The following is a 13458-nucleotide window of genomic DNA, read 5'->3' as shown; positions in this document are numbered from 1 at the left end:
TGTGTGTGTGTGTGTGTGTGTGTGCTCCTGCCAGGTGTGATATTGCCGGTTTGAAAACTGTCTGATAACGATACGTACGGTGAATCAAATGAAAAGAAATGCATCACAGTTAGATGTACACACACACACACACACACACACACACACACACACACACACACACACACACACACACACACCATTTGAACATACAATTCCTCACTATTACTTCCTGTTGTTTCTGAATACAAATTAACACAAGTCAAACCGAGAAAGCAATAAGGTCAAACAGACACACAGCCACACATTCAGCATTAATAATAACGGTACAAAAAATATATCAATAAATAAAATAAATACGAGGACGTCACTTAAGGCAGAAGTAATTATGGTACTAATTCCTGGAGTTTTCACCTTTGGCTCTTAATTACAGAAGCAATTAACGCTCCCATAATTACAGTAACACAACCAGTTAGTCATTGTTTTATATTTCTTCCCCGCAAACACACAAGCTGAACAAAAAAAGTGTTCTACTACATCACACTTTTTCTCTCTCTTTCTTATGTGGCGTCCCTGGGATGAGATGAAATTAATTAGTAGTGACCAACAAGAATAACAATCAACCTGGAATTAAATGTAGACATCAGCAGGAGAGGCGTATCAGCGCATCTCGGGAAGTAAATGAACCTTGGACTTTATTTTCCTATTTTTTTTTTTTTTTCTTAGAGGCATTTAGCAAGCAATTCTTCCTGCTACTAATAATGGCGTAGCTTTTGGCCGACCTTCCCTCTGAGATAACATCAAACAATGTAAAATAAAAAATCAATAAAAAATGAAAAAATTATATATCGTTAATCTGTGTGTGTGTGTGTGTGTGTGTGTGTGTGTGTGTGTGTGTGTGTGTGTGTGTGTGTGTGTGTGTGTGTGTGTGTGTGTGTGTGTTAAAAAGTCGCTTATTCCCGCTGGGGTGGAAGGGAGGCAAGGAAGGAGAGGGTGGGTCTGGCCTTGATATTCCGGTTGTCTGCCTGTCTGCCTGCTTGTCTGCCCGCCTACTTGCCCGCCTGCCTGTCTGCTTGGCTACCTGTCAATCTGCGCACGCACAAGCTCCACATACAAGTACATAAAAAGTACGATCCAATATCATAAAAAACAATATATCGACCTGCAAAAAATAATTGTAAAATACATCAAACCTCCCGCAAAAAATAGTCAAGAAAGAAAGGTAACATGAAAAACACGCACAAAAACTGGTACTATTATCATGACGTAGGAAGGCTCTATGTCTACGCCCTGAGGAACGCCGCCGCCGCTGCCGCCGCCGCTGTCGCCGCCGCCGCCGACTGGACTGGCAGGCTCCCACGCTGGAAACACACGCGGAGTAGGCAGTGAGATGTTTAGTTGGTGTTTGGTCGGTGTCGTGGTAGGACGTACTGCGCTGCGGCCTGGGCTCAGCATGACTCGTCCACGTCAAGGTGACTATCTGGGCTGCGGTGCTTCCTGCTGTGGGGCGGCGGGCGGGGAGGGAGGCGGGCAGCGGTGATAACGATGACGAGGGAGAAGGCAGAGGAAAGTGAACAAACGGGACTAACCACTTTCACCCTTTCCTGCTCCGTGACTGTTTGCTCTCTCTCACTCTCTGCTCACGACCTAGCCTGACCTGCCGCGCCACGCCCCTCCCGGCACGATGACCCGGCTTTCCTTGGGCACTGCGGGGCGCCACGCGGACCTGCCTGCCTTGCTGCACGTGACGGGCTTTGATGGACGGCTCTTCGTCTTGTTTTCTCACATATTGATGACGAAAGGACCTTGCATATTACTATGACTTAACGATGACACCCACTGAATTTGTTATTATTATTATTATTACCACTACTACTACTACTACTACTGCTGCTGCTGCTGCTGCTGCCGCTACACAGGTGCAAATGAACAGGTATCTTACAGATATGAGATTTAGTTTGAAATTTGCTTCATGCTTTAAAACAAGACAGACATGCGTACACAGGGCAGTCTTGGAGCGAAAGCATCTCCCTCTCCGTTTGTCTTCTAGTGACAGAACTACTTGATAGGCCAAGGGTTCATGTTACAGTTATTGTTACTATTATTTTGTTCAGTGCATGATTTCCAGGCAGACGACGCATCGATATCAATTACGGATTAAGTATAAGGATTCGTTTTAACTTAGTTGTGGATAAATAAATTAGTATAAGTGAATGAACGAACAAATGACCGACTAATAAAGAGCAGGGCGGCGTAAATGTAAGCGGAAGGCAAGTGTTTCCGAATTGATAATGTTAATTGGTTCTAACTGGTTATTTTTCAAGTTGCGGTATTTCATAAAGCTATTGTTTCGTTAAATTTCTCTCTCTCTCTCTCTCTCTCTCTCTCTCTCTCTCTCTCTCTCTCTCTCTCTCTCTCTCTCTCTCTCTCTCTCTCTGATGCCACCTTCAATGCTCAGTAATAGTAAAAAGGACTCAAATAATTTTCAATATATGTAATTTCTAATGATTATTGACAAAGTATTAAGAAATGTATCAAAAGAGGAGACAATGCAAAGGAAAAAAATACGTGTGTGTGTGTGTGTGTGTGTGTGTGTGTGTGTGTGTGTGTGTGTGTGTGTGTGTGTGTGACTAACTAAAGAAAGCAGGCGAGAATACTAATGCTCAACTTATCATATGAAGGTGGACGGGAAAGCTAACGAAAAGTGAAAGCAGGGGATTGGAATCTGGTGGACTCTTAGCAAAGGAGACACGAAGGGCTGGAGAGAGAGCAGGAATGAGGAAAATTTTGCAAGTGTGAGAGGAGGAGGAAGGAGAGAAGGAGGAGGAGGGAGAGAAGGGGCAGGGAGAAGATGATTAGAACGAAGAAAGTACAGTATAACAAGGGTAGGGAAGTTATACGTGAATACTAGTAGTGAAAATGGTAGTGAGTGAACTGAGGTGGTAAAAGATGATGTGATGTGATGCGTGGAAGGTATGAAAGGAAAGCTGGTGAAGAACGAACTAGAGATAAGACGCAACAGGTAAATATAACGATTAATCCATCAAGTTTCTGGGATGTAATGGGCTGGTGGAAGGTATGAAAGGAAGGTAAGGAACAAACTGAAGGATAATGAACCGGATTGGGTAAATATAGCAACAATGAACCGATCAAACTGTTCTGTGGTGCTTACTCAATAATGAAAGGGTTTTGAATTATCCTTCTTATGCATTTTCTTCTCCCTTCTTTCTTTATTTTCTTTCTTTCTTCCTTTCTTCTTTCTATCTTCGTTCATGTTTTCCTTCCCGTCTTCCTCCTTTCTACTCCTCTTATTCGCCATCTATCTCCCCTTCTTTCTCCCTCTCACCGACCTAGTCCCCTCATTATTTTCCTCATAATTCATCTCTTTCTCGTCCTCCTCCACCTCTTCCTCATCAACATCATTACCATCATCATTTTTCTTCTCCTTCTCCTCCTCCTCTTCTTCTCATCCCGTTAATCTCCTCCCACTTCACCCCTTCTTCTTTCTCATCATAATATCCTTTGTTTCCTCTTCACCATGCCTGTCACCCTTGTCCTTTCTGCTATCTCACCCTCCTCCTTCCTCCTCCAACCCTCCCAAATACCGGAAATGCTGGGGTCGTTCTATCATTCACCCCCAAGACCAAGACAGCCGGGGAGGTGCCGCTAACTCGTTCAAGGTCACTCGCTCTCTCACTCTCCCTTTCTTTCTCTTCGTTGGAAGTTGTAATTTGAGGCCGTAACTTCTCTGGTGTTTGGTTGTTCTTCTTCCTTCGCTTCCCTTGCTTTATCATCTTTTCTCTCTATTCCTCCTTGCTGGTGGATTAAGTTGTTTTGTTTACATGTTTAATTTTTTATTTTTTTTTTTTTTATTTGTATGTAATGACGTACCGCAGCTGTTTAAGTATCACTATCATTATCGGCGTTTTCAGTGACATCATCATGATCGTTATTATCATCAGCAGCGTCATCATCATCATTATCATCATCAGAAGCATCGCCATTATTATCATCAGTCATGTCATCATTATCATCACTTTCCTTTTTATCCTTTTATCTTTCAGTCTCTCTTTCCTCTCCTACTTTCTACTCATCTATTGAAATGCATGCCAGCGACCTATCATTCACCTTTACTAACCCCTTTCCTATTAATTTCCTTACTGTTGTTTTGTTTCCTGCCAGCCTCTCTTCCCGTTTTCTGCACCGTAGTGGGTGTGAGGAGGCTGACAGGAAACTATTACAGCAACACCAGGCATGAAAGGAGAAATGGTGAGATGGTGCCCTATCGCCATTTCTTTAACCTCATTCTCATTCACGTAGGGCACTTTTTTTACCATTTTCCCTTTTATATCCGCTGTTGTCGCCGTAATGGTTTCCTGTCAGCCTCCACACACCTTTTCCAGAGTATTGTCATATCCTAATTTATATTCTAATTCACGCACGGAGTTTTCTTTCTTTTTTTTTCTTTCTTTTTTCCTTCCTTTGACATTTCCTCCGCTACTGTTGTTGTTCTATTTTCGTTTTTCTCCCGTCGGCCTCCGCAGCATCGCCATTCAGTGACCCTGAGTATTATATATATATATATTTTTTTTTACTTTATTCCAATTCACGCCTGCGATTTTATTCTTTTTCCTCTCCTATTGTAGCTCTATCTTTATTTAGGTTCCCTGTCGGCCTCAGTAACATTTCCCCACCCTGACTGTTGTGTTGTTATATTCCTAACCCCATTGCTCCACTTCGCATAACACGACCAGCATTCGTAACTGCATTTCTTATTTTCTTCTACTTCGCGCTCCACCACCGCGCCGGAACACGCCCCCTCAACATTGCTAAGCCGAGAATGATAGCGATCAATCTCACTCTCGTTTGAAGTTTACTGCTTGGTGTTGCCACTCCTGCGGTTTTCTGGGAGACCAATTCTTGATGTCCGTAGAGCAAGGAGGGGAGAGTGAAGACTAGTCTGTAGAGCAAGAAAGAGTGGTAGGTGTGATGAGAGTGAATGGAGATTTGTGGATGTCTGTAGTGCAGGAGAAAGTGGTGGACATGATAGAGCTGAATGGAGACGAGTTGTGGATGTCTCTTTGGTAGGGAAGACTGGTAACCATGACAAGACTGAGTGAAAAGTAGCTGTGCATATTGATATAAACTCTACCCAAGTAAATTCCAGCTTAAGAAGATCCCTCCATGAAAAATTCACCGATGATAAATTACCTCAGCCCAACGTGACTTGATTTATTATGAGCAAAAGATTTATTTTGGAGGGGAAATCAGAAGGGTAAGATCTTCGTGAGGGAAATTGAGCTGCGGAGGAAATTACGGTACAGGGAATGGCAGAGACGAGCAGCGCCTTCATAAATCAGGACAGCTGCGTCATCACCGTTCAGGGGCGAGGAAATGCTGCGAGTGGGATACCTCAAGAAGAGAAGAAAATGAACCACATAACACCTAAGGGACTCACACACACACACACACACACACACACACACACACACTCTCTCTCTCTCTCTCTCTGCAGTGAAAGTGAGATGCCAACAGGACCGCGACACGATGGCCCGCTCCAGGTGACAGGAACATGAGGGTCACGCGGCCCACTCCAGTGACCTTCCGCCCTCAACCTTTTGCTCTCCTCCTCCTCCTCCATTTTTTTTTTCCTTTTTTTTATTGTATTATCTTATTATCCTCTCTCCTTTTACCTTTTGCTGTCATTGTTGTTTTCTTGTTCTTGTTCTTGTTCTTGTTCTTGTTCTTGTTCTTGTTCTTGTTCTTGTTCTCTCTCTCTCTCTCTCTCTCTCTCTCTCTCTCTCTCTCTCTCTCTCTCTCTCTCTCTCTCTCTCTCTCTCTCTCTCTCTCTCTCTTCATTGTCCTAGTGTCCTTTACCTTTCTCCTTTTACTTAATGTCTTCCTTCTTCTTCTTCTTCTTCTTCTTCTACTACTACTACTACTATTACTACTTCACTAACACCTTTCTCCTCTCCTACATTTAATTTCTACACTATTCGTCTAAATTAATAAAGCATATAAGCCAATATACTCTCCGTTCCCTCCTCCTCCTCCCCCTCCTCCTCCTCCTCCTCCTCCTCCTCCTCCTCCTCTTCCTTCTCCTGCATCATAATCTTCACCACTAAACACACTCGTAAGAACCAATATGTCTTCTCTTGCCTCTTTTTCTCTCTTATTTTCCCTCCGAGTTTCCATTGTGTTTCTCCACGCGCGTCTTGTCTCGCCCTCAGGTCACAAGAAGGAATGTAAAAATTAATGTACCGATACGGATGACCAGCAGAATGTCAGCAAGTCAGTACACTTCTCACCATTAGCTGTTAGGAAAAAAGTCAGTGGGGCTTTCATAACGAGACTATAAATTGAGAGTTGAAAGTAAGAGGGGGAATTAAAAAGGGGGTAAAAAAAAAAGGGAGTTTATTCAAAGTGTGCGCGATAAAAAGAATAAAAAATTTGAGTGTAAGACAAAAGTTACAGGTGTAAAATATCAAATGAATCGGAAACTGTGACAAACATGAAGAAAGAAAGAAAAAAATATATATATTACATGACTGACAAATTCTTAATGAGCAGAGACGAAGCTAAGTGTTAGGGAATAAAAACTGGCAAAAAAAGAAAAAAAAAAGCCAATTGTGGCATTCAAAAACTTAGTACATTGTTAAAAATCAATTTCAAAGGAAGGAAAAAAAAACATATCTAGCATTTTTATTCAGAACTATGACAAAATTATGCTTGAATAGAAAGATATGCATTTTTAGACACACCAAACGATATAAAAAGAAAAAGAAAAGGAAAAGGAAGAAAGAAAAGAAAAGAAAGAAAAAGTGATTGAGAGAGAGAGAGAGAGAGAGAGAGAGAGAGAGAGAGAGAGAGAGAGAGAGAGAGAGAGAGAGAGAGAGAGAGTATTATAATCAAGCTGTCAGAAATACTTCCAAAGAAAACGGCATAAATGAAATACCAAAAACACTGACAGATGAACGGATGAATGAACGAATGGAATAATTACTAATTGACTCCAGATTTTCACATACCACCTCTCTCTCTCTCTCTCTCTCTCTCTCTCTCTCTCTCTCTCTCTCTCTCTCTCTCTCTCTCTCTCTCTCTCTGGACGAGGACGACGACGATGATAAAAACATAAACAACAACAATAACAACAACAACAATAATAATAATAATAATAATAATAATAATAATAATAACAAATACTGCAAGTTGTCACAAATGTTAAATTTAATGAGGTATTTTCATACGTAAAGACACACACACACACACACACACACACACACACACACACACACACACACACACACACACACACACACACACACACACACACACTTATCAAACAAGTACGAAGTTGGATACAAGACATCTATTTCCTTCCTCTTTCCTCCTCCTCCTCCTCCTCCTCCTCCTCCTCCCATATTTACACGTACTGATAAACACTGTTATTCTCTCAAATTTACGTTGCGCCACTTACTCTTCTCTGTGGGGAATTTTTCTTATTGCCTTCATGTTCACATTCACCTTTGAGACAAAATAAAAGCAAAAATGTAACCAATATAACGTAAAAGCATAGATCACTAGTTGCCCTTACTTCCTGCTTGTCGAGAGAGAGAGAGAGAGAGAGAGAGAGAGAGAGAGAGAGAGAGAGAGAGAGAGAGAGAGAGAGAGAGAGAGAGAGAGAGAGAGAGAGAGAGAGAGAGAGAGGCCTTCCTTCATATCCTTGTGCTCCAAATATGATTCCTCCTCTTCTTTCTCTTATTCTTAACCTTCTTTCTCCTATTCTGCTTTTTTTTTCCCTTTATTCTTATGATTCATCCCTCTTCTCCCCCTCCTCCTTCTGTCTTTGTCTTTTTTTTTTTTCTTCCGGCAGTATTTTCCTCTTCCTCCTCCGCCACTTCCATTTTCTGCCCTTTCTCTTCCTCCTCCTCTTTTTTTTTCTTGTTTATCCTTGTGACTTTCTTCTTTTTCCTCCTCTTCCTCCTTCTCTTCCTCCGTCTCCTCTTCCTTCCCCATCTTCTGCCCTCTTTTTCTTCCTCCTGTTCCAGCTCTTCTTCCTGCTCTTACTCTTCTCCTCCTCTCTCTCTCTTGTCTTCCCTACTTTCTATTCTTTTACTTATTCCCTCTATTTTCTTATTCTTCAATCACTTTAATTATTACAAAGCGGTGTTAAAAGTAGTAGTAGTAGTAGTAGTAGTAGTAAACCATAAAACTCAACAACACGCAATACACACGCAAAGAAACCTATACACTTAAGGGCACCAAGCAGGGAAGCACATACACGGCAGGCCCAGGCACAAACACAAGGGCGGGCAGGATAAGCGGTAGGGTAAGGCGAAGGCGGCGGGGCGAGGCGTTGGCGGGAAGTGAAAGTTTGAACAAATGTGTAAGTAAGGTCACGCCTCCCGCCTCGCCTCGCCTCGCCTCGGTTATCTTGCTGGTTTGTGCCGGGACGAGGTAGCGCGGGGTCACTTCAGGTTGAGGGAGTGAATGTAGGCGACGCGGGGATAGAAGGTGAAGTAAATGCGAGGAATGATGAAAACACCTATTGAAACACCAGCAACAATAACAACAATGACAACAGCGACGAAAACATCATGTAGTTTTAACAGGTTCAGGTGAACGACAGGGAACAAACGCTAGAGGCAAGGTGGGTATGTAAAAGAGCAGATCTCAGCCTCCATCCCGACCTCTCTGCCACACCATTCGTGATACAACAGGCCCACGCACACAACAGTTAGGCATTTCTTAGAGAAGAAATCACTGAAATAAATTATCTCTAGATCGGTCACCTGCCAAAAAAGGGGAGAGAGAGAGAAAGAAATCAAATACGTTAAACTTTCCAGCGTTCTTTGTTGCGCATTTGGGAGACATTCCGGGCAAAGCAGCCTCACCTTCACCACTTGGAAGCATCACCAAAAGAACACGGAGACTCCACAAAACTCGAGAGCATTTCGTCATAAAACTGTTATTATTTATCCTAGTGTTATACGTGCTGCTTCTATGGACTGGCAACTGACACTGGCGGCTATTGCACAAATTAAGTTAGTACGAGGAACACAAGGACGTAAGCACATCTCAAATTCACATGTACCACCCACATGACTACCACCAGGGAAGTAAGATGTTGAGCTCCTTTTATGTGCTTTCAAGAACATTAGGAGGCTCGTTTGCTTGCTCAGACCTGCTCTACTGCTCATAATACGTCGCCTACATCCAGTGACATCATCTTGCACAATCAGACACTCGAGGCAGCAAGCAATGAGTGCGTCCGCGAGACAATACTGGTCGGGTGGGTGGCGGGTGAGCTTGCTTTGGGGCGGCCACCACACCCTAGCGCAGCATTAAGTGGTGGTGGTAGTTGTGGTGATGGTGCGGTGAGCAGTGATAGCCGCGCTTAGTAAATATAGAGCAGAGGTTGTCATGGCGGAAAGGTGAGGAGGAACAACAGTTTTTCTAGACCGCGAGTTGTAAGCTAAGGACAAAAAAGTTTACTACTCCATACAGATGAGATTTAGATATTCCGTATTGGATGAAAAGCACCTTTTTTTTTTTTTTTTTCTGGCGGTGGGCGAGGCAAGTTCCGTAATTGAGAAGTGTGCGTGAGGAGGGCAGAAGGGCGCCCCACCAAGGTTAAGATCAGCTCAGACAAAGGTTCAGGTTCACGCAGCAGCAACACCTCAACACCTGTGACTCTGCTGCCCTTGCCCACCATGTGCCCTCAGACCACACCACTCAGGGACCATTAACAGCTTTTTGTGTCTGTCAGTTCTTGTTGAGTTCAAAAGTTATGGAATTATTTGGTGTAGCGAGGAGGAACTGTGAACGGGTACCTGCTATAGATGCTCATGAATCGCTTACCTCACTGTTAACCTAAATACTGATGCAATAACACGGTAAAACTTGAATATATTAAGGATAACTCAAGCCCAGACACCCACAGCGACCACTACCCAAAATACCTTTCTTATAATTACACCAAGTTCATATTAATTCAATGTGCGATGACTTCCCCTCCCAGCATCCATGAGCCACCCAGCAACCACCCGTATGAGGAACCATCAGGTGTAATGTCGGAAGAATGAGCACGGCTGGCCTCCCCTATGCCCTACCCGGCAACTTACTGTGGAGAGGAAAGGAGGTGGCGTGATCTAAAAATAAATAAATAAATAAATAAATAAATAAATAAAATGTCTTCCAAGGCACAGCATATTAGCAAAGAGGTAAAAAAAAATAGTTAGCAGGAAGTGTCAAGTGTATCAAGAGCATGTTTATTTGAAGTGAAGGACACAGTGATGGCGGGCGACACGCGATAACCCGCCTGCTCCTTCCTGCCCAATGAGATGACCAAGGCGTAAATCGAGCTTGTTAGTGGCTCCTGCAAACCAATTCCCCCCTGTGCTTTAAATACATACCCATCCACCTAACCATACACACACACACACATACACACATAAATTAAGTGGCGGGTTCTTGCTTTGAAGGATGTTAAATATAAGCCATGAAACTAACCACGACCGAAATAAAATAAATAGATAAATAACAAAAAGAGAGACGAATTAACTAATAAGAGATCGACCATAATTCAACAAAAGGACCAGCTATATTTAGTTAACACAGGAGAAAAAAAGACTTATTATGTGTTGCTCTTTATAATCAGCGTAAGAAGTTGGACTATATTAGGCGCGGCAGGAGTGACTGACGGAGGAAGGGAAGTGAGGACGGGTGGCCATGAGAACCCAAAGCTGCGTAGGTGACGTTAAGTTCACTACCCCCTTGTTTGTGTGTGTGTGTGTGTGTGTGTGTTAAGTCCAAAAGTGTTGAGACCTGCCGAGACTCACACTGACCTCCACTCCTATTTCGATACTGCATTCCCTCCTCCTCCTCTTCTTCCTCCTCCTCTTCCTGCTCTTCCTGTTCCTCCTACTCCTCTTCCCTCTTCTTCTCCAGTTCATAGTTTCTAATTCTCACTTTATTTTGTCTCTTATTTCCTCCTTCTCTTCCTTCTACTCTCTTCTTCTTCTTTTCTTCATTTATTTATCCTCTATCCTCCAATCTCTCACTCCATCTTGCATCACCTTCCTTATCTCCTTTTTCTTTTTCCTCCTCAGTCTTCTCTTTCTCCTCTTCCCCTATTTCTTGCATCTCTTCTTCCCCCCCTTGCTTCCTTCCCCTGGTTCTCCTCCTTCGTCTTTTTTTTTTCTTTTTCCTCCTCCTCCTTCTCCACATGCTCCTCCCCTTTCTAATCCTCATTTATTTCCTACTCCTGCTTCTCCTGCGCTTTTTTTCCCCCTTCCTCTTCCTCCTCCTCTTTCCTTGTATCCTCCTCCTTTACCTCCACCTGCGCCTCCGCCACCTAGGCCTCGCCCACCACCGCCTCCTTCACCCTTACCAAGTCCTCCTCCTCCACCTCCTCCTCTCCCACGCTCCTCTCACCACACCCTCACCTTCACCTTACTCATGTTTGCCACGTCAAGAGAGAGAGAGAGAGAGAGAGAGAGAGAGAGAGAAAGAGAGAGAGGGGCCTAACTTTCCGCTCTTTAGAACTGTCAAAGAGTTTAGAAATGCATCACAGACTTGAAATAAAAAAGTAGTTTGAATTTCTTAGTGCCTGAAGTTCTGTTATGTTCATCATAGTCGTTTAGAATTACTTCAGTGCGCCGTATCATCATGAGCAGCCAAAGTTACGTTACGATGTTACTTATGCAATATTTCTGCCCAGCTTCCGTTTGTCTGTGCTTCCCCTTTTCATTCAATACACATAGGAACGTAAGTCATGAGCAACCGAGGAGTCACATTACGATGGTACTAATTCAATGTATTTCTTTCCACCTCCTGTGCTTCTCCTTGACATCCATTACACATAGAAAATAAGGAGAGAGAGCAAAAGACTAGTTCACCCACACTAGACAGTTCCTGAGCACTTAAAACTGACCACATGACGTCATTATCAATAAATTTACCCAACCTTCTCTTGAAACTGCCTAAACTGCCCAGCGTCTGCCCAGCCACCAAGTTGCTGCTAGGTCTGCTCCCATCATTTGCAACACTATCTATGCCATGAGTTGGATTTCCCCACTCTTGACACTGTTACCCAATACCCTTCATTAACAGTTTGATCCATAAGTCATAAGAACATAGGAACATAAGAAATAAAGGAAGCCACCAGGCCTACACGTGGCAGTCCCTATATGAAGTATGCCTACCTATTTCCACCTATCATCCCCATCCATAAATATGTCTAATCTTCTCTTAAAGCTCCCTAATGACTCAGCACTAACTAACCACGAAGTCCACTCCAGTCACTACCTCCCTATTTGAGAACCCCTTTTTTTTTTTCCTATTTCCTTTTTACATTCGATCTGATCAAGCATGAATTCGTTACCTTTTTGTTTTATCCTAATTATAACCCTTAGGATCTTGCCTGCGTGTCTTGCTTGTAGTTCGCAGAGAAAGGGACTGGCGAAGGTACAAGACTGCATTTTCGGTATTAACACGCAAGGACGTTCCGCCAACAATGTGATTAGTACAGGAGAGCATGGGAGTCGGTGTCGGTGTAGACTGAAAAACTAGTTGTGAGCACGTCATGTATGTAACCTGTATTGGAGAGGTTAGACTCCACTCCTTTCGCAAATACAGGCTGAGTATTGCGTCTGAATCCACAGCGCGGTCACCAAAAAACTCATTGAACTTTACATAATAGACGGAAAATCTTCGAATCTTTTCTGGCTTAAGATCTCAAGGATGTATTAATTTTCCAACACTCTTTGTTCCGTACAAGTTATCAACATTCCAGTGTCGTTGCTTTAAACTGCGTCATTACAACCAGGAACACCAACCACTAAGCCTAATCACTAACGAGCCAATTATTTTGAAACCCAAGAGGCGAGAGAACTTTATGGTGAGTGTACAATGCGGTCATTATGTTTGATGGGGCGGTCATCACGAGGACTGAAGGCGTGGCGTGGCGTGGGAGAGAAGGAGACGGTAACTGGCGAGCACAATACAAGATAATTGCCTAATGCAGCTAATCAAGGAAACCAGTTAGGGGAGATGCACGTTTGGCTTACTGTTGGAGTAAAACTTTTGCAACGATAAGAGGTCAGCAGAGGTCAGAGGTGAGTGAGGTAGCCGCGAACTCAGGTGTATCGGTGAGAATGAAAGGTGTCAGGTGTAATTGGTGGTGAATATAATGAGTGTCATGGGGTATTGGAAGGCTCAGGTTCTTCTTGTTAAGTTCTGCTCTGGTTCACAGTGTTTGTTATTGTCTATTATTTTGTTATAAATACCTCTTGTTTCTCTTTCTCTTTTTTTATTTTTTAGTAACTTATTTTATTTATCTATTTACCTGTTTCTATTTCATTTTATTTGTTCATCTACTTGCATATGTACTCGAGGCTAAACTTCAAATACATTACAGCATACGTGAATGCTTCCCTTACGAGAACTGATTACGACGACCACTTGGGAGAAAAACTA

At 43.0% G+C, this 13458-nt stretch overlaps 1 protein-coding gene across 2 annotated transcripts in view; it reads left to right on the top strand.

The window, feature by feature from the left end:
* The first annotated feature begins 1154 nt into the window (after positions 1-1154).
* The window catches only part of LOC135111172 (protein AHNAK2-like), a 39293-nt gene continuing 26989 nt past the window's right edge, over positions 1155-13458 (top strand). For both annotated transcript variants that reach the window (XM_064024232.1, XM_064024231.1), the window contains exon 1: positions 1155-1451. In XM_064024232.1, coding sequence (XP_063880302.1) covers positions 1370-1451 — 82 coding nt within the window. In that variant the 5' untranslated portion in view covers positions 1155-1369. The remainder of the gene's footprint in view (positions 1452-13458) is intronic.

The sequence above is a fragment of the Scylla paramamosain genome, chromosome 21 (genome assembly GCF_035594125.1).
Source record: "Scylla paramamosain isolate STU-SP2022 chromosome 21, ASM3559412v1, whole genome shotgun sequence".
NCBI lineage: Eukaryota > Metazoa > Arthropoda > Malacostraca > Decapoda > Portunidae > Scylla > Scylla paramamosain.
The sequence above is the reverse complement of the archived record's forward strand: the minus strand, read 5'-3'. Positions and strand labels throughout refer to the sequence as shown.